Genomic DNA, 25,779 nt, shown 5'->3' on the forward strand with positions numbered 1-25,779 from the left:
CCGTGAGGGGCGCTCACACGAGGCTAGCAGGTAGCTCCTGCGCATGCGCCCCGCTTATTGGCGGGTAGACGCTAGGGTGCTGAGGCGGAAGTTTGCCTGAGTGAGGAAGTGTGAGGAGCGAGACAGAGGGCACAGAGTTCCACGCTCTGCGCGCTGAACGGTCTTTATTCATTGGTTACTTTTCCTAACAGAGCGTTGTAAACAAAGGTCGGGATGTCCTCCGGAGGGGTCTGGCTGGGGCCTGTGCGGCCTCGGGGCCTCCTGTCAGCGCCGGCCTCCCCCCTGCTCCTGCTCCTTCAGTTTGGCCAGCCCACCCCCCAGGCTGGGCCAGGGCCTGGGTTTCTGAGGGGAAGGAATGCCCCAGGCAGCGAGGGCCGGGGCAGGGCGCCTTCCCCAGCTCTGTGCAGGGCCTGGTGTTCGTTTGGAAGACGTGGAGCTGGGTCAAGGGTCGTGAATGCCCGCGGGGTCTGTGACCTGCGGCCCCTGGTCGCCGACCCGCCACTCCTAACCGCTCCCCCGCCCCCCACCGTGGCCATCCCTGCTTGTCACCGCAGACGGAGGGGGTGGGGGCCTGCGAGGCTATCTGTGGCTGCCCTGAGCCCCTGCCGTGGAAGCCTCCCCAACAGGCACCAGGAACCCGCAGCACCCACCATGTGCCTCCCAGAGACGGGACTGCTAAGGCCTCGCTCAGGTCAGTCAGGAAGTGGGCTGTCGGGCACCCTGGGAGATTCAGCGCCCTCACTGCCTTGATCCCATCTGTCACTTTCGGGTGGGGTGCTCAAATGGAGAGTTACTTAATGAAAGGCTGGCAGCACTAAAAATAGGGGTGGAAGCCCCAGAACTCGCACCCACCAGCCTCTCTGGCCCTTCCCAGACCTGGGATCTCGGGAGGTAACTTCCCTGTGCTCTGTTTGCATCGGAGGACAGTGGCTGGGTACCAAAGCTCACCGTCCCAGGAAGCTCTGAGTCATTGACAATCATCAGTAATTAAAGAGGCAGCCAGCGGGACCCAGGGGTCGCTGAATTCCTTGAGGTGAGGGAGAGGCCTGCCTCTCACCCTTAAAGGGGAAGATCTGTGCTGATTCAGGCCACTTTCCAAGACCTGGGAAAAGCCAAAAGATCCCAGCCTTGGAGACAAAGGGCAGAAGAGCCTCAGAACCCCCACCATAACTAGGAACTGGCTACCTTGCTATTCTTCATTATGATCTAGATTTACATGTTCATTTGGGAGCAAGTTCCCACCCCCAGCAGCTGGCTTCCCTGAAGTGTTAGGTCTCAATCTCTCCCCTTTTTCCAAATTTCTTCCCTTCCACCCCATGGTACCTGCCTTCCTGTCTCAGCCGACACTGGACAGGTGAAGTTGGCACAGTTTACAAGGCAGATACTATCTCAGTGCCCAACCCCTGGGGCTCCTTAGTAATGTGAGAGGCAAGGAGACCCACTCCAGCTACTCTCCCAGTCTTTCTTATTCTCAAATGAAGGCTCCCCAGATCCAGCCCCAAGGTCCTTCTCCTAGCCCAGTTTTTCTGGGTGTCTGAGTGCTGGGGAAATGACCATTATTACAAGGGGCAGAAACTGATGGGGAGACACTGAGGGAGCCAGGCCTGCTGTGGGGGGAGGCATTACTTTGGGGTGACTGCCCCCAACTGTTTCATCTTCTCTTCTGAGGCTTTGTCTGGAAGCAGGACCTCCACGGTGAAACTGACCTTCTTTGCATGAATGAAACTGTAGGTGTTGTCAAACCGCAGGACATCTGAGGGGAGGCAAAGAGACAGACATTCAGGCGGTCCCCACAGAGCTTAGAGACAGCGAGTTTTGTTGACTAAGCAAGTCAGTATGGTAGGCAATGAGGATGAAGGTGGCATAAGCAACGGTCCTTCACCTTCTGAAACCCAGTCTAAGTGGGTTACAAGATATTCATGAAGAGGGGAAAAAAAAGAACATGCCAAGTGCCAGATAAGCAGCAGAGACAAGTCACATCTGTTAACAGCTTGGAAGGAGGGGGCCCTATAGACTGAAATCATGAGCAAGGCTTTTTAAAGGAGTTTGAGCTTGAACTGGGTCTTGAAAAGGGGAAACAGAGTTAGTAGCAGCAGTACTTGTTAAAATAACGATAGTAATGGTAACAACGGCTATTCCTGCAACTCAGGAGAGGGTTGGCAATCTATATTATTCATGATAACTCTTGAGTTCAACATTAGTCTTGTTTTATAGAAAAAGGAAGTCACTGTGTCACACAGTGAAGAAGGGATGGAGCTGGAATTTCCCTCTGGTCTGCACTGCTGCCTGAGACTTGGGCCTTGGAAAGCCCAATCCTGTTCCGTTTCTGAAAAAAGTAAAACAGGCAACCTTTTTTTTAGGCAAATTTTTTGAACCAGAAATTTATCCCACAGAAAGATAAATGGACAAAGATGCTCAATGCACCCCTATTTGTAATCATAAAAGATGAGGAAAACTAAAATGTTCAAAAGAGAACTACTTTAAAAGTTTTTATTGAAATATACTATACTGGATAAAAAGAAGGAGGTGAGCTTCATGAGAATTAACCAGGGAAACTGTTGACAATATATCCTTAGGCCAAAAAAGCAAACTGCAGAACAGTCTGTAGACTGTTTACAACATTTCTGTTAATATCAGTGAGTGCTTAGCCACTTAGACATATCCAACTCTGCAACCCTATGGACTGTAGTCCACCAGGCTCCTCAGTCCATGGGATTCTCCAGGCAGGATTACTGGAGTGGGTTGCCATGCCCTCCTCCTGGGGATCTTCCCGACCCAGGGATTGAACCCATGTCTCCTGCATTGCAGGTGGATTTGTTACTGCTGAGCCACTGGGGAAGCCCCTTTTGTTAATATATGTTTAAAAAAAAATTCTTTTTGGCTTTGTTACTTGGCCCACCTACACTGACAAGTTTTACAGTGTCAAAATTCCTTCAAATATACACTGAATGACAGATGCTAATTCCTATGAATGTGTATGTGTGGGTGGGCCCGTGTCCTGTATATTGTGGAGATATGTAATGCTCCTAAAGGGCTGGAAAATATTTAGGATAATTCACAAGACCTGTTAGTGATTTCCTAGGGAGAGAGAAAATGGGCATGCAGTTGGCAGAGAAGGCTTCCAAGCCTTGGCCAACGAACAGCCTGCTTTTAATCTAACCCTTCTTTTTTTGAGTTGTTCCATTGCAGTCAAACACCCCTTCCAAAGAACAGGGTGGGAAAACAAAAACACTAGCTCTGCTCTTTCTGCATCCTTGTCTTCTAACTTTTCCCAGCCGAAAAATACCCTGTGTATTTAATCCTGAGATGTGATCTTCCCTTTTTCTGCCCCTGGATAAAATGCATAGTTTAGAGCAAGGGTAGACATACCACCCACCCTTTTCTTCATGGTATGGAGTGAGTAATAATAGCCATCAATTTTCTCTCTGTGCCAGAGTTCTTCAGGACCAATGGTGCCTCTGGAAAGAAGGAAACTTCCTCTCTGCCCTGGACGACAGAGCCTTAGCAACCAGAGTCAGTCATGCTAGAGGAGAAGTCTTTGAGCTCCTTGGACCAAGCACCAGGGCTGAGATGACTCTGCCTAGCATGACATTCTGTCCTCAGAAACAAGGAAGGCGCTGTTCTTAGGCCCAGGCCTGAGGGAAGCGGAGGTCATGACTTGGAGTGGTTCATTTTGACACTAATCATGTACTCACGGACTCATAGAGGCCCCAGAGATTCTCCAGGCTAGGGCTTCTTCACTTTTGTAGGGGAACTGATCTCCTTGAGAATCTGACAGCATACAATTTCAGATCCCACAGAGCCCATCATGGACCCTCTGGGGCAGTGGTTCCCAGTAGGAAAGTTACCATTCTGAAGAGAGGTGCTGGGGGTAACTGTGCCCTCTCATTCGTGAAAGATTCTCAATTAGTGTCCTTCAATTTCTCTTTTATATTCCTGATTAAAGTGAAAGTGTTAGTTGCTCAGTCATGCCCAATTCTATGCAACCCCATAGACTGTAGCCCACTAGGCTCCTCTGCCCATAGAATTCTCCAGGCAAGAATACTGGAGTGGGTAGCCATTCCCTTCTCCAGGGGATCTTTGCAACCCAGGGATTGAACCCAGGTCTACTGCATTGCAGACAGTCTCTTTTTAACATCTGGGCCACTAGGGAAGCCCTATATTCCCAATAGAGTGTACTAAATTTTTAGTTATGTATGTAGGTGGGTTATAGTATGTATGAATTTCATTTCAGGATAGTAGAGGGGACATTAGACACTATTATAAAAGGGAGATGGTTGGTCTTTAAGATTTAAAAGCACTGCTCTGGGGAGCCACAGACCCCAGATTAAGATCTCCCGCTCTAGCCTACTCCCCTCATTTTAAGGAAAAAAAGAGCAAAATCTAATTACTTAGAGGCAGTTGCTCAAACCACTTGGAGGGTTACTTGCAAAGCTGGACTCAGAAACCAGGTCTCCTGGTGCCCAGCTGGGCTGTTTAACCTCCCTACATGTTTCAGCTCTCTGACCACACCACACACTCCCAGCAAACAGAGTTCAGATCTTTTTTTCCTGCATCTTTTTCTTTCCGAGACAAGTACTCTACACTCAGGGCCTCAGGATGTATTAGCTGGGAGAAAAACAAAGTGGAATTAGTTCGGATTTTGAGTATGCTTGGGAAATGACCGGCACAGCCCAGGGAGGGTTCATGGGCTCCTACCATTGGACTCAGAGCTGTAATTTCTCCACTGGGTGGTTACGCTCTACTTTTCAGAGTGTTGCCTGGTTCCCCCAAGGCATCAGCTCCCACAGGTGAGCTTGTAACCTAACACCGGGTTCTCACAGGCTCAGCTGTAACCTCGGCCATGACCCAGGCGACAGCCGACCCCACCTCACTGTCTTTAAACCTGGGCCGGGGGCGTGGATGCTGGGGCTCTGTGCCTCCCGAGAACGGACAATAAAAAGCTCCCAGTCAAGGCCCCCGCAGGCAGGTAAACACTTCCTAGTATCCACGAGTAACTAAAATCTGGGATTCGAAAACCTAAGCCTAATTATGTTAAAGAGTTCATGGTCCTACGTGGTACTACAGAGAAGCAGTGGGCAGTGATGGAAAACGGGCTGGGCTCTGCTCCTGGGCTCGAGCTAATTACTTCCCGGGTCTGGGACCCCGCTCTGTCCTCTGTCACATGACCATCTCTAGGGTAGTCTGTGGTCACGAGATCCTGCCTCATTTCTTGCCCATTATCTGTCTCTTGGTGTCTACGCACGCTACACTGTGGGAGAGTATACCTCTCTATACCTCAGCTTCCCTGTTCTTTAGAATAAAGAAACTCAGGCTTGCATGGACGAAGTGCTTTATGCTCTGAGGATGACAGTGTCTGGGCTGGCGCTACACCTGATGCCTGATGCAGCACAAAGTATGCCGCCTTCTCCTTGAGGACCCAGCAGCTCGCTAACAAGCATAGCTCTCCTCCCCAGGGAGCCAGACCACAGAGCATCTGTGAGGAGGGGGCGGCAGAGACTGAGGTTGCCTGGGCTGCGGGGGAGGACACAGGATCTGAGGTTTGGGGCGGTGGTGTGGACAAGTACAGAGACAGAGACATCTGTGGGACTAGCGCAGAACTGGTGGTGTTGCCATGGAAACGGCCCTGGGCTTGTCCCCTCTCCGGCACTATCTCCTCCGGGTCTTGCCCTAATAAATAATAACGGCGGCCACGGTGTGCTGAGTGCTGTAGGGCAGGCACGATGCTAAGTGCTGCACCGACCTGATCACATTTCATTATCAGGTGTCCCCAGGAGGTACAGAACTTCATCCCCATTGTAGCAATCAGGGGACTGAAGCTCCGGGAGGCCAAGTCACTGGCCTGCGGACCAGTCTGTGGTCAAGTCTATCACAGCTGGATGACAAAGCCCTTACTGTTACTGATGTTCCATGCCTGGCCCCTCGGCTCAGACAGAGAGGAAACTGGAGATTTGAGGGGCATTTTCTCTGTGTGTATGTGTGATTTTTCTGCCTAGAAATATAGTACGTGTTCTTTGTAACATAAACTGTATTTGCAGAACCAGTATAGAAAAAACAAAAGCCCTCTGTAAGCTTCCTTAAGTTCCCAGAGATAACCACCACTAGCGTTAGTATAGAATCCCCAGAATTCTTTTGACTTTTTTTTTAGTCAAAGTGAGGACATACCATATATGGTATGTCTCATGCCTTATTTTTTTTTAACATGTTAAGAGTCTGCCTGCAATGCAGGAGACCTGGGTTTGATCCCGAGGTCGGGAAGATCCCCTGGAGAAGGAAATGGCAACCCACTCTTGCCTGGAAAATCCCATGGACAGAGGAGCCTGGTGGGCTACAGGCTCCAATGGGGTCGCAAAGAGTCGGACACGACTGAGCAACTTCACTTTCAGTTTCAGATATCTTATATGTCACTTTATTCTCTTTAATGTGACATCGTATTCTACTGTATAGACAGACCATAATTTATTTAATAAAGCCATTTAACTTATTGTCAGTTTGCCAAACTGCTAAGAACATCTGTGCACCTATATCTTTGTGTCCTTGTATAAATATCTCTGTAGGATAAATTTTCAGATGTAGAATTGCTGAGTCAAAGGGAATTTGATCGATATTGCAAAGCTAAGTGAGGTTAAGCACCTTTTCCAATGCCTATTTGCCATTTTTATTCCTCTTGAGTAAACTTCCTGTTCATGTTCTGTGGTCACTTTTTGATCAAGCTGGAGATGAGTGAAGCTCGGCAGAGTCAAAGCTGGGTTCTGCTCACACTGTGATCCCCTTCACCTGCCCAACCTGTTCTGCCTCTCTGATGTCTGGGGAAGGGGCATCCCCCGGAAACGGAAACATCTGATAGCGGCAGTCACAGCCCCAGGGCCACCCGGAACCAGAGCGCAGGCGTTCTGAACTCTTGGAGTCACCTAGCACTGTGACTCTCCTTTACCTGGGAGCATCAGGTCAGAGTCCTACCCCGCTGTTAACCAGCTGGGTCACCTGGGCCTGCCCTCTCACCCCTCCATCCTAGGCTTCCTCACCTATGCAAGACAGGGTGGAACTGATGGAGTTCTGCTTCTAGTGCTAACCGTCTGGGAGCTCAAATCCAGGGAGAAAGAGGGCCCTCACAGGCAGACAGCTAGAGCAGGGGCTTTGAGAGACTTACAGATGCCAGGGTCGCTGCAGGTGAGGGTCCCGTCCTCGGGCACCAGGTGAGCGTTGTACCTCTGGTTGGGCAGCACCTCCCTCATCTCCCCGGCCCGCTGCCGCTCCCCCATCTTGGTCTTCAGGAAAATCCCAAAACCGATGTCCGAACCATCCGACATGAACTGCCACCTGCAGGGGACAGCCACCCACTCAGACGTGACTCTGTTTGCACGTGCCCTCTCTAGGGTCCTGTCACCAAGGCTTCTCCCGCCTCAGCCCGCCGGCCGGCACCGAGGGCGGCAGGCCCCAGTCTCCTGGGAGGGCCCAGGACCCTACCTGAGGACGCAGCCCGGGAAGAGGATCTCATACTCCACTTGGTGGGAGGAGCCCCGGGAAATCTGCACACTGTGTTCGTACTGCTGCTTCACCTGGTCCCGCACGTAATACTTCTTGGGGATGTCACCCCCGTAGTTGATCTAGAAGCAGGGCACGGGATGAGCTGGAACAAGCACTGGGGCCAGGCGTTCCCCGGTCACCTTCAGCCCCCTGGGGAAGCCCGTACCTTGGATTTACATTTGGGGTTTCCATCAGGGTCAGTCATGGTGCCCCCGTACTCCACAGGCAACTGGTCAGGGCTGATGTATTTCAGCAAAACCTCCTTCCAGTTTGCTGGCAGGAGAGGGAAGGAAGGAGAAAAAAAAAAAAAAAAAGGATCAGCACTAGGCAGGATTTCATCACAGCCCTGGCAGTCTACACACAAGAGGCAGAACAAAACCCGTCCGCCCCCGCACACCAAACACGGGCCTTGGGAGCACAGGACGTGCACACAGCTCTGCAGGGGGGTTCGAGAGGGGCCGTCACCCAGGGGACTGCCCTACGCTGTACCGGGAAACGAGAGCAGAGTCATGGCCCCATGGCCTCTGGCCAGCTGTTCAACCCGAGGCAAGCCACTCCACTCTGAGCCTAGGTCCTCCTGCTGCCTTGCAAGATCATGGTGGGAGGGAAGTGAACTAAGCACTCGAGAAGGTGTTTGTCCTAAACTGTAAAGTGCCTTATCCTTAGGAGAGTGTGTTATCACTCCCAGGAAAGGGATACAGATGTCTCAAGTGCAAGCAGGAAGGAACAAAGGGAAAGGCATTCCATGCAGAGGGCACAGCACGTGCGTCAGGAAGGAGGGCCCGAGTCAACAAGATCCGCCCTGGTTAGACCGACGTGAGGGCCCGACCGGGGGTCTCGTCCCCCATCACCCTCTGCTCAATCATGACTGAATGAATGCATCACTGCAGACTAACCTCTTAAGAGAGCTCCCTTGGCTTTACCCCTGGCACACTTTCACTTCTGCTCTTGTTTAGGCTGTCTGGCAACCGGTGATTTTTCTTTTTTTTTGCTTATTTTAGTAATCATACCCTTTCCTGGCTAGGAGAGTTGGCCTCAGGTGCAACCAAGGCTGAGATCCACTCCTCTGCCATTTCAGACTCCTAACCGAGTGTCAGCCGAAGGACAGTATTGTGACCCTGGGAACCTCTCCGCGCTGACTGCAGACACGACAGAGGCAGCAGCCCCGAGTCACAGGGCACCGGCTGCATCCTGTGAGGCCGGTGCTGCCTGGAAACCCACGAGCACACTCTAGGGCTCCCAGCCCGCAGGCATCTAGAGACCTGCGACCAAGCAAGCGCAGGGACATGTGCCCGGTCTCGGGGTGCTTCCATCCGTGCTGAGCTGCAGCCCAGGGTGAATTTCTGCCCCCTCTCTGTTGAAGATCTGTGCCTTCCCAGCCCAAGGCGGATTCGGTTGAAAGGGTTTCAGGTGTGGGTGGGAAACATACTGAACCTCCTCCGCGGCCCCGCTGCCAGGAAACCAAACTGGGCTCACGCACGTGGTGGGCGGCAGCCACAGAAAAGCCAAAACTCATCAAGAGCCTTTCGCTCAGACTTTTTCTTCCCCCAGCTCAGCTGGAGGGTTGGAATCCGGCCAGGACGATTCTTCCCATCTTACAGACAGGAACTGAGGCAACAAGGACAGAACTCGTTGCGCCAGAGCCAGGACCAATAGCCAGAGGTCCTGTGCCCTCCAGACTGCTTCACGCCACACCCAGGCCTCAGCACACGTTTGCAAAACCTCTGCGTTCAACGTGGTGCCTGAAGGCGAACATTCAGAAGCCTTCAGAACTCCCTGTTCCCCAAGTTCAGCACCGCAGGTGGCCTTAAGCCATCCATGAAGCCGATCCACTTGTCTAGGCTTTCCTCCCACCACTCCACGTCACACTCCAGCCAGACTCGCCCCCTGCTTGTCCCTGGCTGCCTTGATTCCCGAGCATCTTCCCTCTTGGCCCCTGACGTCCACCTGCTTCCCCGCCAACCACTTCTCCGCCTCCCTGGCGGGCTCCTCTTTCTCTGCCTGCCCTCGAGCCTGGATATCCCCCACGCTTCAGCCTCTGTTCCGTGGGCAGTCTCATTTCCTTCTCAAGGTCTTAGCCACTGCCTGTTGTTCCATCGCTAAGTCGTGTCTGACTCTTTGCGACCCCATGGACTGCCCCACACCCAGCTTCCCTGTCCTCCACCATCTCCCAGAGTTTGCTCAGATTCATGTCCATTGAGTCGGTGATGCTATTTAACCATCTCATCATCTGTCACCACCCCAACCCCCTCTCCTTTTGACTTCAATCTTTCCCAGCATCAGGGTCTTTTCCAATGAGTCAGCTCTTCGGATCAGATGGCCAGAGTACTGGAGCTTCAGCATCAGTCCTTCCAGTGAATATTCTGGGTTGATTTCCTTCAGGGTTGACCCTCTTTCTGAAAAGTCCCAGAACTCGGGACCAGAGTCTACCCCTAAGATTCAGGCCCAGGCCTCCCCAACATCTGTACATCTCACAGTCTCCTCGAATTCAACTTGGAGCTTTTCCTTCTGGTCGTATTATTCCCCAGTGGAAGTGATTGCAATGCTCAGTCACTTGTGCCAGACCCCAGGGAGCCATTCTAGATTTATCTTCCTCCCTTCCTACTTCCAGGCAATTGAGTTCCACCTCCTACAGAAGTCTGAAATCCACCCTCTCCTCTCCGTCCCTACCGCCCCCGCCCCCACTCAGCCTTTCAGCTCCAGGCACGTGGACTGTGGCCATGGTGTGCAAAAATGGTATCTCGTCCCTCACAACCCACAGAGAATCAGATCTTGGCACCTACTCCGCCACCCAATCGGAGCTCCTCTCCAGTGCCCAGGAGCCTGCAGAGTCACACCCAGCTTCCCAGCACAGGCCCTGGGTTCTCTGCCACCCAGCTCCTGGCACCCGGCTCCCTCCTCATGTCATCTCTTGCCACACCCTGCGGTGCACGCTACAGCCACCCTTGCCACAGTGTGCAAAGTCTTTGCTAAGTGCCCTTCTCTCTGCCCAACGGCTTGCTGCTTCGCTTTATCCAGGACAAGCCTCACTCCACAGCTCGCAGCCGAGGGAGGCGCCGTCCCCTACCCAGGCTGGGTGGGCTAAGCGCCCCACTCAGTGTTCCTATGGACTCCTCCCTTTTACATGTAACGTCACACATTGCTGTGGTTTTACCCAGGTGGCTCGGTGGTACAGAATCCACCTGCCAACACAGGAGATGTGGGTTCGATCCCTGGGTCGGGAAGATCCCCTGGACCAGGAAGTGGCAACCCACTCCAGTGTTCTTGCCTGGAGAATCCCATGGACAGAGGAGCTTGGTGGGCTGTGGTCACGGGGTCTCAGAGTCAGACGCGACTGAGCACACATGCATTCTCACACTGATACACCTGTTGGTGTCTCCCTTTCCGAGAGCCCACCAGCTCTTTAAGGGACTCTGTCCTCCCTCTGTGGCCTTGACACCTACCTAGTCCAGGGCCGGGCACACAGCAGGTGCCCGTTCAATGAGGCCAGCTGTGCTCCTGTGACCCCCCTGCTCGGCCGCGTCCAGGGCCTCTTCTAGCTTGTGTCCCAGCTTTCTCTTCAAGGGCCCTCTCCTGTTTCATTGCAAGCTCACCGAGAATGAGGGCTGGCATCTCATTCACCTTTGATTTTCCCCAGTGTTACAGGAAGAGTTCTCATGAAATCAAGAGAGGAAGAAGCCCCTTGCCGGGGCTCAGCCTGCTCCCGGGGTCCCACTGCGCCCCAGCCAGAAGAGGGAGCCTTGGCCCTGGCGGCTCGGGCCTTCCCTGTGACGCCATCCCCGGAGGGGTTGCCGCCACGCAGCCCTAGTTCAGACAGTCTAGGCTACTCACCTCCCAGAACCTGGATCTTCTTTCGAGTGTCCTCACTCAGGAACGGTTTGACGAGGTTGTAGGCCACAGGGAACAGCTTGGGGGCTGCAACAGAGACCAGGCCGCGTGAGCCCCGGAGCAGAACCCACTGTGTCCCTAACCACGTCTATCACGGCCCCCGGCATCGGGCCACACACTCCCGGGGCCGTGGAGCCCACGTAGGCAGCCTGTGTGAGGTTTGGCTGTCCCATCTGTACAGAGGGGAATGCTCCAACTTCCTCACCAGGCTCGAAGGAGGTAAATACTAAAAGCCATGTGAATTATGACGCCGTCTGTGTAGTCACAGGTCAGTCTTCAGAATGTGTCCTAAGACCAACACCCCAACCTTTGGCTCATTCTAATTTTATTCTCCCCCGAATCTGTCCCAGAAACATTTTCGGCCCCTCCTTCCCATTTGGCTTCACAGGTAGTTCCCAACTTACCTTTAACAATAAAAAGACGCTTCAGCGTTTCGGGATAATTTTCCTCAAACATGCAAAGAAACTGTGAAAAGAATTCAGCGGCCTCGGAACTCTGTGCCAAGGAGAGAGGCTCTGCTTCCTCCAGCCTCCCCCACCCCACAGGGCCTCCGAGCACCCCCATTTCTCACCCTCCCACCCCACCCCAGCCCTGGCCCTCACCTCTCCGTAGGCCTCCACGGCCGGCTTCCAGAGATGCTTGAGTCCCAGGCCCTCGCAGTCATAGATCAGGGTGATGGTCTCTATCTTCTTCCCCATCTGCAGCGGCACAAGAGCAGAAAGTCACATCATGCGGCTCCACCCCCATAAACACACACCAAAGGCCACCCCGGTTCAGGGAAAACACTGATTGTACTTTGTACCCATGCTGCAACCAGATCCGGGCAGGGCCAGACCTAGGGTTTTCCAAATCAAGATAATTACCCCCAGGCCGGAACTGTGGCCTAGACAAGTCCCCCTTCCCGTCTAGATCGCCCTCTTCTCATCCAGTAAACAACTGGGTAGGCCGAGATGACATCTGAGGCCCCTTCTGTTCTGCAGTTTGACCTGGTGTCCGCCTCTTTCCTCTGCGCTCCATGTGGCCACGTATCTCGCAGGCACACATGCTCTCGGGCCAACAGGAGCCCTAAAGGGGCATCCCCGTCTTAACACTTCTCTCCACATGCAGCCCTGCAGGGCCTTGGCACACGCTAGGTGCTCAGCGACTGTGGATGACACTGTTAAAATGTCCCCAAGCCTATCACATCGTTTCACTGCATGTTTACGACGGCTGAGAATGAGGGAAGAAGAGAGGGCCTTGGCGGCTCCAGCTTGCTCTTCAGTCTCTCTCCTGTAAGAGAGTCAGCTGTCCTTCTCTCTGTCTGAATTGAGTTAGACAAGCACAGAACCTGAGCTGACACCAGCAGCACCCAAATAACCGTCCAAGGATAGGGTGGGCCCGACAAAGGCTCCACTGGTGCCCAGGCAACAGGAGAAAAGGAACAATAACTTAGTATGTTTTTACGAAGCCGAACTTTACTCAATCTAAAGGACTGCCTCTTCTTTCAATGGCTGAGTCAAAGATCTCTCATGATGAAAGTCACTCTGCACTTAAGAATATGTGGGTTATTTTGAAATCTCTTGATATTGATTTCTAACATAATTCCAGTGTTAAGAGAACAGACTCTGTACGATTTCAATACCTTGAGACCATGAACTACTTGCACCTTGTTTTATGTCCCTTTATATCTTCCAGTGTCTCCTGGCTTATAATCTATGGGAACTTGAACAGAATTCGTATCCTGCTGTTGTGTGAAAACTGTATAAATCTTAATTATGTTGAATTGGTTCACAGTGCTTTTTAGATCTACTATATCCTTCTACTCTTCTATTCATTCTATTAATTTTTGAAGAGTCTGTTACTGAAATTCCAACTAAAAATCTTAATTTATCTACTTAAAACAATAATTGTAATATATAGTGAAACTGTATGTAACCTTGTTTTGTACTCTCCAAGTCTCCTGTAAATGTATCATCATACTCTCATAATTTAAAAAATAAGAAAGAAAAAATAAATAAAAGGACCATCTCTTTTTTTTTTTTCTGACTGCACCATGCTGAACTTCCCTGACCAGGGATCAAACCCCCACCCCCCCTGCAGTGGAAGCAGGGAGTCTTAACCACTGGACTGCCAGGCAAATCCTGAAGTTCTACCCTTTGTTCTGAGACGACACTCTCCCTATAGTTTGGGGGTTAATTATGGCAATAATAGCTGGTAAGTGTTTTCTCAGTCCTTACTTAGAAGAAAAATGAAATCTGGCAACACAGGTCAGCCCCTAAAACTCTGTAATCTCACTGGTCAATGAAATCCACGCATCAGGGCCTGAGCCCTGAGGCTGCGCTTCAAGCCACAAGTGACATCCACGCGCCGGCGTGACCAACTCCACCGGCCGTGCCGGCCCCCTCACCTTTTCGCTCTGGCGGACACATTCCTGCAGCAGCAGCTCGCAGTCCCGCATCTTGGTCTTGAGCAAGTCCTGCTTGCTGGCCGAGAGCAGCAGACCCTTGGCGTCCAGGGGACCAATGATGTCGTACCAGATGGGGGAGCCTTCCAAGTCGTAGCCACACATGCCCCCTGACAGGTACTGCTGGACCACCTGGGCCAAGACAGAGGGGGGCGCCTGGTCAGCAGGCCCAGGGCAGCCACCCCTTTCCCCGTGTCCAGGGCCCTCCTCCGGGTTGATCCTCCCCCAGGTGCCAATGGATACTCATTCAGTGACTCGGCATCGTCAGACCTTCCCTGAAGGCCCCAGGCCCAGAGTCCCAGGACTGTGGCCCTAACAGACCTCACATGGGGTACCGTACTGTACTACTGCAGTCCCTCGGGCGTGTCCGACTCTGCGCGACCCCATGGACTGTAGCCCACCAGGGTCCTCTGTCCGTGGCATTCTCCATGCAAGAATACTGGAGTGGGTGGCCATTTCCTCCTCCAGGGCATCTTCCCCACTCAGGGATAGAACCCGAGTCTCCTCTGTCGCCTGCACTGCAGGCAGATTCTTTACACGCTGAGCCATCGGCCAACTTTCGGCCTTGTCAGACCTTTCGTCTGAGGGTCCCAGTCCCGTGGACGAAGGATACAGGCTGTGGCTGTAACAGACCTCCTCACGTGGGATGGGGCGGGATAATGTGTCCTCACCTCTGGAGGCTGCCAGCTCGTGATGTTGTCAATGTCCTTTTGCTTCCGGAACTCCACATGCTGCAAACACATAATCGGGACTTTAAAAGAGCAGGGCAGGGGAGGGGGCCGCCCTTAACAGGCATCTAGCAACGGGTGACAGCACAAACGGACCACTGACCACAGGTAAGTCACGAGAAAGCCACTGGCAGGAAGAGAAGAGAAGGCAGTGCCTGTTTCCAAGGTCTCAGCAGCACAGATTATAATTCTTGGTTGGCCCAGAACTGTGAAAGCTCTGTTTCCCGGGAAGGGAATGCACTCTGTTGCCCAGGATAAGGCAGTACAGGCTGTGATCAGGGTGGGAGGACTGGGCAGAAGTCCGGGCACGGTGTGATTCCCGTGGGCAGGAATGGAAGCAACCAATGGGTCTCACCTTCCGGAGCATGGCCTCGGATTTCTGCAGGTCAAAGTTTCTTGCTGTAACAGGGAAACACAGACAACAGTTAGGCCAGTAGCCTGGGCACTGAGGACTGAGAGCCTGTCCTGCTCCTGTGCTGGGGCCCTAGGGACTCTCAGATCACCCCGCATGCAGAGGTGGGGTGAGGACATTCACTGAGGGTTTGGGGAGCACCTCGACCCCTGGGCTTGCAGGGAGAGCAGGCCAAGGCTCAGGGCAGGTGGGAGCAGCCCTGCAAGTTCAGGGTCAAAAGAGTTCTCTCCTAGTAGATGCAATCAAGTCAAGGATCTTATCTCCTCTCAGGAAAAGCAAACCCTGGACTCTCTTATCATTTAGCCTTCTCCTTCCACAAAGCTAATCTCTTGCAGGGTCTAACACCCAGTGCTGAGAACTTGACCTTGGGTTCAAAGATGAACACAGCTGCCCCGTAATCTGGGGCAGGACTGGCAGTACATCCCAGTAGGATGGGGGTGGCGGTGATGAGCCTCCAGTCATCAAAGGACCCACGCATACCCCAGGGGGACAGAGGGCCCTTCTCCTCCCAGGATTCCCAGGAAGTTTCAGAATCAGAGTTCCCCTGGGTCAACAGTTCAGCGCCGAAGAACTGATGCTTTTGAACTGTGGTGTTGGAGAAGACTCTTGAGAGTCCCTTGGACTGCAAGGAGATCCAACCAGTCCACTCTGAAGGCAATCAGTCCTGAATATTCATTGGAAGGACTGCTGCTGAAGCTGAAGCTCCAATACTTTGGCCACCTGATGAGAAGAACTGACTCATTAGAAAAGACCCTGATGCTGGGAAAGATTGAGAGCAGGAGGAGCAGGGGATGACAGAGGATGAGATGGTTGGATGGCATCACTGACTCAATGGACATGAGCTTGAGCAAGCTCGGGGAGTTGGTGATGGACAGGGAAGCCTGGCGTGCTGCAGCCCATGGGGTCACAAAGAGTCGGACACGACTGAGCGACTTAGCAGCAGCAGCAGCAGCAGAGCGACTGAACTGAACTGAACTGAACTGGGTCAACTGAATCTCAAGCACAAACCTCGACACGCTGTCCTGCTCAAAGTTCAAAACAAAGACCTCTCTGCCCACCAAGGCCACCTGCTCCCAGACAATCCAGGCAGCCATATGCACTTGGCCCTCACTGTTCTGAGCAGAGACCCTTCTGCAGAGACCCTCAGAGAGGAAGGGGTGCTTCCTCAGCCACGTGACAACCCCTCCAAGCAAACTCTGTGCTGCCACCCTGAGTCCCCGCCTGCCAACATGCTGCCCATCCGTCGATCCTTTAACCACCCTGCAGAGCCTGGTGTCAAGTCCATCCACTTCCCTTTGGAGGTTTTCCAGTTTCCCAGCACCCCTCCTGAAGTGTGTGGGCCAGAGCACAGGTGTTATCTACCCTTCTCCAATTAAACCTAAGAACTTTCTTGGCCAGAGGCCAGGTCCTTAACTTGAGCAAAGCTTCCCAAACACTGAAACCCCCAAATCCTTTTCACCTGGGCTACTGAGAAGCCTCTATCCCATAGGCTGAGAGGCGGTTTTCTGGATCTCTCCCTATCAGATTTCATCTTGTTACAGTCAGCCACATTGCATTTCTTAAAGAGCTTCTGAGATCCACATTCTGAGCAATTTTGCCATGCAGCCTATGAACTGCCCCTCCCAGCCCGATGTCCCCTGCGGGTCACATCGACACTCAGATCTGCTGACAGCCCCGGGACCTGGGCCAGACAGGCTGCCCTCTGGACCGCCACCGGCCCCTTAATCGCGGCTCTCCGGGAGTGGCCGGGCACATTCCCTGACTCTGCTGCCCTGAAACGCAGTCCACTCTCCTGCACCCAAAGGATGCAACAAGAGATATGCCCAAAGCCACGCTCATCACTCGGGCCAGACATGCGCCTGCAGAAATGAAAAGGCTTGGCTCTGGGGAAGTCCCCTCTTGTGGTCCCCCTCCACATGCCGTCATGGCAGTGGGGGGTGGGCAGCTATCAGAGGAATATAACCTGGGTTTGCATCTCAGCCCTTCCGCCTTCTTCCTGTTTGACCTTGGAAAAGATATTGCAGCATCTCTGGCCGAATCGCCCAATGAGCTAAAAAACACTTGGAAGACACAAGGCACCATGCTGTCATGCCAGGGGAGCCCAGCCGGACCTGAAACTGGGAATCCTCCAGGCGAGGGAGGGAACCCCCAACTGTGACGTCATCCTCCTGGGGAACAGGAGTGGTGGCGAATCGTGAGCCCCTTATCTCAGTGAAGCTCTCCAGTGAACCCTTAGCGGTTCGGGCCCAATATTCAGGGTCTTCGTGGGCCCTCCCCAAGCTGTCATTGCCCCTGGCAGTACAGGCCTGAGGCCTCCCCGGGCCTGTTCGTTCAGGCCTCTCCAGGGCTTCTGCCCCCTGGTTAGGGGGCAGCTCGGGGCATGGCTTAGGGCACTGCCAGAGAGATGGGCCTGGGAGCTGGAGTCCTGGGTTCTTATTTCATCCCTTCCTAGTCCTGGGAAACGAGGAGGCTAAGTGTTGCCCTGCCGGGCTCACAGATTTCCTCCATCTCCTGGTTTTACCTTGCCATCTGACCCTCCTCCTCACTAGCGTGCCCAGAACTGGGGAGGGGAGAGGGGGGTGGTCGTGGGAAAGTGATGTGTGAGGGCCTGAGGGCCAGCAGAAAGCTGAGCCCATGTCGGGGAAGAGAGAACAGAGGAACCCAGAGCTCACTCATACCTAGGCTAGAGAAAGCCACCTGGCTGGCAGGTGCCTTGCAAATGTTTTTTTTAGAATGAGAGGGAGAAAGAAAAAAAGGTTTCTTTTAAAAAGGTGGGTGGGAGGGGGGCGGAATTCCCTGGCAGTCCAGTGATTAGGACTCTGAGCTTCCACTGCCGAGGGCTCAGGTTTGATTCCCGGTCAGGGAACTAAGATCCTTGCATGCTACACAGCACAGCCAAAAAGGAAAAGAAAAGCAAGGGGACAAAAAAACCTTAATTGAAATGCACAGTAGAGTCTGACCAGGCCTGAGCTCCTGCCCAGGAAAATGTGGGGCACAAATAAAGTGCAGAGGAGATACGTCCTCGGTTTGAAGAGACAGAGCCTGCCTTGGCAGAGAAGGGGGTGGACAGCTGTGGCTGACTCGAGAGGATGCTGGCCTGGGAACCAGGGGCCCGAGGTTTCTGCCCTGATTCCGTTTCGCATTTGCTGTGTGCCCTCAGGTAAGCGCCCTCCCCTCTCTGAGCCTCAATTTTCTCATCTGGCAAATGAGGATGACTGCACTCCTCTATTCCTGCAAAGAGAAGGACAGGAGCTGTCCTAGGACTGGGGGCTTGGGGTGCCTGGGAAACCAGCTGCCGGCTTCTCTTACGTAAAAGACAGCTGCGACGCTGTTCACCTCAACAGCTCTCTGAAACCACAGTCCCCCCACCTCAAGGGAGCTGGGAGGTGTGTCTGATCCTCCGGCAGCTGGCCCTTCAGTAAAGGCTGTCGGCTCACTCTCCCCACCAGCCCCCTGCTAGCTGCAGCCCTTCAGTAAAGGCTGAGCCAGAATATCCTCCCACTCTGCACTGACTCCACCGCCGCCCCTCCTCGCTGCCCCCCACCCTTTCTGAGTGGGCGGCGGTAGGGGGCAGTTCACAGCTTTTTTTTGGCAGGGGGAGGGCAAGTGGCACTTTCTGAGGCACACAGAGCCCCGGGGGGCTCTTGTGTCCTGGGGTGGGGGGAGGCCTGCTAGCAGCCTCTCCAGAGTGCCCCAGCTCTTCAGTTCCTGGGCTGAAACAGAAAAACGTGTCTCTCCGCCTATCCCAAGACTCGTAGGGGACGTATGTGTGTGTCTGTATCTATAAACAACTAATCGGCTGGGACTTAACTTTAATACTGGGGGCTACGGCTCTGTATCTTCACTCCAGTATTCTTGCCTGCAGAATCCCATGGACAGAGGAGCCTGGCGGGTTGCAGTCCGTGGGGGTCACAAGAGTCGGACATGACTTAGTGACTAAACCACCACGATTCTGGGTCCCAATTTAATCTCTGCTAAAATAACAGAGAGAAATGTTCTCTATTATTTCTGTGTCTGGCGGTAAAGTTTCTACAAAGGAAGAAAAAGAAAAATATGTCACAAGAATTGAGAAAGAGGGTGGCACCTGACTTGAATCACAGAAGAAGAGAAGAAAGAAAAAAGATTTCAGGAGTTGCAGCGTGGGGTTGAGTTGGACCCCGATGCTAGCAGAAACGTGTACATTTCACCACCATGGGCACGGCACCGCTATGTCCCACCCTGCAGCATCCAGGACACCCTATCTCGTCCTGCTCTCCCACACAGGGGCCGAGGACAGAGGTTCACCCCTGGCCCAGGTACAGGCCAGGCAGAGCTGGAAGAGATCTCAGGGCTCTGGAGCCAGACGGTGGCTTGAGGGGAGTTGTGTAAACCTAGATTGGGCTGAATCCCACCCACGGTATTCCCCTAAGCACTCTGCCCCTCCCTGACGACACATGAACCTCTGGCAGCAGGCACCCTGCTGTTCCCACAGAAGGGGCCAGCCTCTCCCAGGGCCAAGACTCTGGTTCTGAACTTGGCTCTGCCTCCAAATTCCCATTCAGCGTGGGGCCTTTCCCGGCATTTCCTCAACCTGCTTCCCCACATCCATCAGCAGAGTGTGTTCATCCAGTGGACGGACAGGGCACAGGGCTGGGAGCCAGCCCACCTGGGCTCCGGTCCTCTGCCTGCAGCTCAACGCTGTGCGCCTCGGGGCAAGTGACCTCTCTGAGCCTCAGTGTGACTGTCTACCCAATACTATCCAACAGGAGGGCTGAAATTATCTAAGAGCCAAGAACCCTTTTGGTTCTAAAGGTTGAATCCTCCAGATCCTGAGCGCGCCAGGGGCAGGGTTCCCAGAGGTTGCCATTTCTGTGACCCAGAGCAAGCCTCTAGCCCAGCCTCCCTCCTGCAGCCCCTCTCCCCTCACCTCGGAGCCAGCGCAGGAGAAAATAGTCGTCTGGATTCGGCAGGGCAGGCAGCACATCCTGGACATTCTCCCGAAACTGCAGTGAGAGGCAGCTGGGTGAGCGGCAGGTCCCACCCTGACCGCCCTCTGCCCGCGGCTCTCCGTAGAGGCTTTCGCTGGACCCCTGCTCAGCGGGGGGCAACTCTGCAGACACAAGCTGAGCACCTGGGCGGCACGGGGCCCTGTGTGGGTCATGCAGGTGGGAGCTGGGTAGCGGAAGGAGATGGGCAGGAAGTACAACACCGCCCCGGCCTGGCTGCGGGCACTTACACACTCCTTCGTGGCCGACGTGCAGACATGTCCCTAGATAACTGTCACAGGAGACAACCTGGGGTGTGCCACTGTAAGGGCATCTGTTTACCAAGCATTTCTGGTGCGCCCAGCACTGAACTTGGCACTGATTCACTCTTCACTCAGAGTCCCTAGAGGTATGACTGCTCCCACTTTACAGATGAAGGAATCAGAGCTCAGAGAGGTGAAGTCACAGCCCCAAGGTCAACAATTAGTAATCAGCAGAGCTGGTAAGCAAACCTCGGTCTGTCCCAGGCCAGAGCCGGCACGCTTTCCACCACGGTCTCCCCCTTTAGTGACGGAATGCTGAGCAACGTGCTGGCGGGCAGAGGGAAGAGTTAGATTCTAAACTGGGGCCAGGAAGAGGCGGGATCTTACGTGACTTCATATAATAATGGCATTTGAGCTTGAAGGACTCCAAAGGCAGCAATCCGGGTGGAGGGAACAGTTCCAGGCAGAAGCCACAGTGGGGGGGAAAGGGTGGCGAGTGCCAAACAAGAGCTGGACAGTGACCCCAAGGATGGCCACGCCCACATCCCACCGCTCTCGACCCTGGCCGTGAGCATGCCCCCACGTGCCGTGCTGTCCCCAAGCCTCCTGCTCCCAGTCACTGACCTACGGGGCAGCCACAGAGGGACCAATGAGGACCCACCACCTCTGCCCCTTGCTGGGGTCAGCCAGGGACTGAAACCATCCCAGCCCCCAGAGAGCTCCCGGAACCCCAGGGACTCCGGCGTGCTGCCACCCCTTACCAAGGACCCTCCCCAGCCCCCGATTCCTAGTTTAATCACCACCTAATCCCTTCTCTGCCTGGTGTCCCCTGCAGGTCAGCAGTAATATCTGAAAGCTCCCTACCCCCCAGCCTCCTGGGATGGGGAGGCCCGGCCTGGGGCGACAATTTCATGGGGCTGGTGCCGCGGCCCCACTATTCATGGCAGGAGGCACCTGCCAACCCTCCTCTCCCAGTTTCTCAGCAGTGGAAAAGTGCCCGGTTGTGGAGCCTCCGGACCTTAAGGCTGGACCCAGTCGGTTCCAAGAATGGTCACTCTCTCCTCTCCCCAAGGGCAGCTGGTGGGAGAGGGCGGGGCTCGGAAACTGCTGTCCCCTTCCTCTGCCCAGGCACCAAGGCAAAGGCAGGCTTCCCTCCTTGGCTCCTGGAAAGCATCAGCCCGAGTCCCCAGCCAGGGAGGCTGGGGCGGGGGCGGCGGCTGGGTGGCAGGACAGGGGAGTTAGGGTGGAGGGTGAGGAGCTGGTGTCAGCTCAAACTAAGCCCAACTCAGCCTGGCCCCGGTAGGATCCCAGGCTTTGCACCAGCAGGTGCTCCCCCTCCACCATCTCGTCCAAACTCCTCAATTTCTTCCCTCAAGGAGCGAGCGGAGAAGGACCGCTTGTGCCCAAGGTCGCAGACAGACTCGGGGCCAGAGCAGAAGCCATCCAAGTCTCCCAAGGAGCCCTCGGGAGGAGGCCCCTTCCATATGCCACTCACTGCCCCTCTGCCAGAGGAAAACCTCCCGGAAATGGGAGGGAACCGGGGGCCCTGCCCCTGCCCCCGGGGCCCGGCTGCCGGTGCCCGGGAACCAACGTTGCCTCTGTGCCCCCCCCCAGCTGGCTCCGTGGGCTCCCAAGCAGCCACTTCTTTCCCAGGTGGCAGCGCCAAGGACTCGCCCGAGGATGGGGCCGGGGCGGCCAAACTTCCCCGGGGTCCCCTCGGCCGGCGGAGGAGGCCAGGGCGTGTGGGGGGTCGGCGGCCGCGGGCAGCTCGCAGCGGCGGCCGCCCGCGGACCCGCGCTCGCCCCCCGCCCGGCCCCTTCCCCGGCCCCCGCCGCCGCCGGAGGAGGAGCCGGCCCTCGTCGCCGGGCCCGGGCGAGGCTCACCTTGCCCAGCGCCTCCTTCTGCTTGGGGCTCAGGTCGCCGACCCTGCCGCTCATCTTGGCTCCGGCTCGGGGCGCGGCGGTTGCCGCAGCAGATGGAGCACCGACGCGTTCTCCGCCGCCGCCGGAGTCGAGTCCCAGCCTTTCGCCCGGGCCGCGGGTGGCGGCCAAGCCCCGCCTCTTAAAGAATCCCAAGGGGCGGAGTAGGGAGCGATGCGCCGGGCGCGGGAGCATCCGAGGCGGGTCCCCTCCGCCCTCCTGAAGCGGAGACCTGGGCGGGAGGGGCACGCGCGAGTGCCCACCCGGGCCGAGGCCGGTGGACCGCAGTGGGGCAGGAAGTCTGGGTTGCAGTCCTAAATTTACCTTTAGCTCACGGTGTGACCTTGGAGGAGACACCTGAGCTCTCTGGGCCGTGTGACCCCATCTGAGTACTATCTAATGATTTCTTGTAAGATCAGGTCCCCAGGATGCCAGACTTCTCCCTCCAGCCCAGGAGGGAGCTTGCCTGATGCCCCTGTAGCGGGGGGCCAGGTCCCCTAAAACTAGCCATCGCTTCCAGGACAGTGTCTTTTTCTCTCTGGGGTCCCTGCCTTCCTCCTGTCCTGCCATGGATTTGGGCCTCTGCTGCCAACCCAACTGGGGGCCTTGCAGGGGTTAACAGCCTTTCCCCTTCCTGCCGTGGGGCAGGCAGTCTGAGGGGTAGGGAAGCCCAGACCTAATCTCCCCACCCCGGGCCCTGTCCTCTGCTCCTGACCTTCTCAGCTCTCCAAGAGGCTCGCAAGGTGCTGGCACTCTCCGTTGGCATGGAGGAGTGCTTCCTCTCTGGGAATCAGAAGATCTTGGGTTTGAATCCTAAATCTTCCCCTTCTTTATATGAGACTTTGGGGAGGAAGTTCACCTCTGAATCCAAGCCTCTTCGTCCACTAAATGGATTTGGATGATCTGGACCTCGGGTCAGCAGGAGAGGATAAAGCCAGCTAATGTACATAATGCCCTGAGCGCAGTGCTTGGCCCAGGGGTCCCCTCTGTGACCACTGCCTTCATCCTCTCTCTGCTCAGCCTGCCTTTGCAGCCTGCCTGGCCAGGCTTCGGCCTCGGGGTGGGGATACAGGGTGGACGCGGAGGAAGCCACAGTGAAAGCCGATGGCCAGTGAAAGCTTATCTGCTTCCCCTGCCCACACCCAGAGGCCGGAGCTGTGGGTTCCCCGGGTAGTTGCAAGCCTGACTTGTGGGACAGAAGCCATCTGATCGTCCTGCCATGTCCCCTCCCCATACACTGAAGCCATTTCCTACTTTCCACGCTCACCAGACTTCCCTCTCTGCCCGGGTTCCCCCTCCCCCACGCTAATCCTACCACCAGGGTAGCGGCGGATCACATGCCTTGGCCATTCTTTCCTCCTACTGCATGCCAGGCCCTGGGCGCTGTTCTGGGGATCCTGAAATGAGTAGGGTGCCATCCTGCACTCCCAAAAGAGACAGAGGCACCAGAGGCGGTAGTGGTAGAGAACCTGCCTGCCAATGCAGAAGATACCAGAGACCCAGGTTCGATCCCTGGGTCAGGAAGATTCCCTGGAGGAGGGCATGGCAACCCACTCCAGTTTTCTTGCCTGGAGAATCCCATAGACAGAAGAGCCTGGTGGGCTATGGTCCATAGGGTCACACAGAGTCTGACACGATTGAAGTGACTTAGCAAGCACGCACGCACGCCCTGATGTCTGGCACTTGGGCCTATTTTCTGGGCCACGGGTCACTAATGCTCAGGCTCCCTTAAGGAGCTAGAATACAAGGACGAGATAAATGTCGCAAAGAGAGCCAGCAAGTGCCTGACTCTGGGTTGGAAGCATCTTCGAAGGCTTCATGGAGGGAGTACCATTGGACTGGGCCCTAAAAATCTGGGGTGGGGGACTTCCCTGGCTGTCCAGTGGTTGAGAATCTGCCTTGCAATGCAGGGGACTTGGGTTCGATCCCTGGTAGGGAAGCGAAGATCCCACATTCCATGAAAGCAAGTAAGCTTCTGAGCGCCAGAGCCCGTGCACCGCGATAGAGAGCCCACGTGCTGTGATGAAATCCCCATGTGCCGCGGCTGAGACCTGACACAACCAAATAAGTGAACTTTAGAAAGAAAATCTGGGGTGGAAGGAAATGCAGAGGAGAGTCATTCCATGCTGGCATGATGGCACGAACAAAGTTTTGGTGGTAGGTGGGAAGCATGGCTACAACCAGACACGAGAGGAGAGAAGGAATAAACTGAGAAGCCCAGCGGGACCTTGATGTGGCCTTGCTTAGGGGCATCTGTGCTGATAGACCGTGAGATCTTGGGAACAGGACCCTGTTTTACTCACCCTAGAATGCCCACAGGCCCCTTCCCCGACACCGCGTATTGCACACAGGAGCTGCTCCATAAATGAATACTGAGTGAATGAATGAATGAGTGAATGCAGGAAACATTCTCATGGGCACTGAGCTGGGAGCCCGGGGACGGAGACTTAAACACAGATCATTCAAGGATCAAACAACTAACTCACCTTACGTAACAGCTGTGGAAACTGAGGCCCGAAAAGGCTGTGGCCTGCCCCCAAAGGCATCAGTGGCGTGACTGATGAGAAGAGCTTTGCCCACTGCCTGGCACACGGAAGGTGCAGAGTTGCACCCTCCCTTTGCTGGCTGGAATTCACGCAGAGAGAGGCCCAGAGCCAAGCCCCTGCCACCTCTGCGCTGGCTCCGGAAGAGTGGGAAGCACACAGCCCCCAGCTGTCTGGGTTAGAAGGCAGAGGCAGGCTGCAGCAGGCTTCTGAAAGACGCTTGGGAGGACTTCGCTCTGCGCCTGGCATGGCCTCCGCTGTGGAGGTTTGCAGCCGGGCACAAGGTGAAGGTCTTGGGTCCACCCCGGTGGCCGAGAGGCCCCTATCCCCACCCCTACAAGGCGTTTTCAGGCAGTCCTAGTGGGGCAGCAGGTAAATGGGCCTCTCCTCCCCCCCAGGGTAAAGAAGTTGGAGATTCATTTCCTATTGCCCGAAACTCCAAGACCAGAATAGCGGGACAATTAAAGCGAGGGGGCTGGACCCTGCCCAGACCACATATTTCTTGTTTTTGAAGTCAGGAGACTTCCCTGACCACACATGCGCAGAAAGGCTCCTGGGAGGCCAAAGGGGAGTTATGTCAAAGGATGTTCTACCGAGACCCCTTTTCGGTAGAATCCATCTTGGCTAAGAGATGCGTGTGCACACATGGGAGGACCCTGAGATAAACCAAATACGAACTGTGAACCAGGCAAATCAAAATGACTGGCCAAAGGAAACCCGGAAGAAATGCCCCCATAAAAGTAATTCAAAGTGCCACAAGGATGCAACTCAGGGACTCTCTCTCTGAGTCTGCTCATGTGTCTATCTATCCACATGTAATGTACTCTTTTTTTTTCTCTCTTAATACTTCACTGTTTCACGACTTTCTGTCTTTGTGAGAATTCTTTTCTGCAAAGTCAGAGGGCCAGGGCTCTTGTCACTGACCACTGGCTTAGTGCCTAGGATCTGGTACTTCCACCACAGTGACCCAGCTGGGAACCCAAGCTCTGCTCCATGTCATCGCAGGCCGAGGCCACCCGAGAGCTCCTGTCGTCCTGCCCTGGCTACAGACTCGTCGGCTTTGGCTCCAGGCAGGGCACAGCCCCCTGCCTT

General features: G+C 54.8%; 1 protein-coding gene across 1 annotated transcript; it reads right to left on the reverse strand.

Moving 5' to 3' along the window:
* Window positions 1-137: 137 nt before the first annotated feature.
* SEC14L2 (SEC14 like lipid binding 2) lies at window positions 138-22,268 on the reverse strand. Its single transcript, XM_061141550.1, has 12 exons — window positions 22,109-22,268; window positions 19,905-19,980; window positions 14,942-14,985; window positions 14,530-14,589; window positions 13,802-13,990; window positions 12,018-12,113; window positions 11,820-11,880; window positions 11,359-11,442; window positions 7,694-7,800; window positions 7,468-7,607; window positions 7,151-7,320; window positions 138-1,753 (listed from the first exon to the last, which is right to left on the reverse strand). Exons 1-12 carry the CDS (start codon window positions 22,160-22,162, stop codon window positions 1,623-1,625), a joined length of 1,212 nt encoding a protein of 403 aa, XP_060997533.1. The 5' UTR covers window positions 22,163-22,268; the 3' UTR covers window positions 138-1,622.
* Window positions 22,269-25,779: the final 3,511 nt, after the last annotated feature.

Source organism: Dama dama, chromosome 5 (assembly GCF_033118175.1).
Source record: "Dama dama isolate Ldn47 chromosome 5, ASM3311817v1, whole genome shotgun sequence".
Lineage (NCBI taxonomy): Eukaryota > Metazoa > Chordata > Mammalia > Artiodactyla > Cervidae > Dama > Dama dama.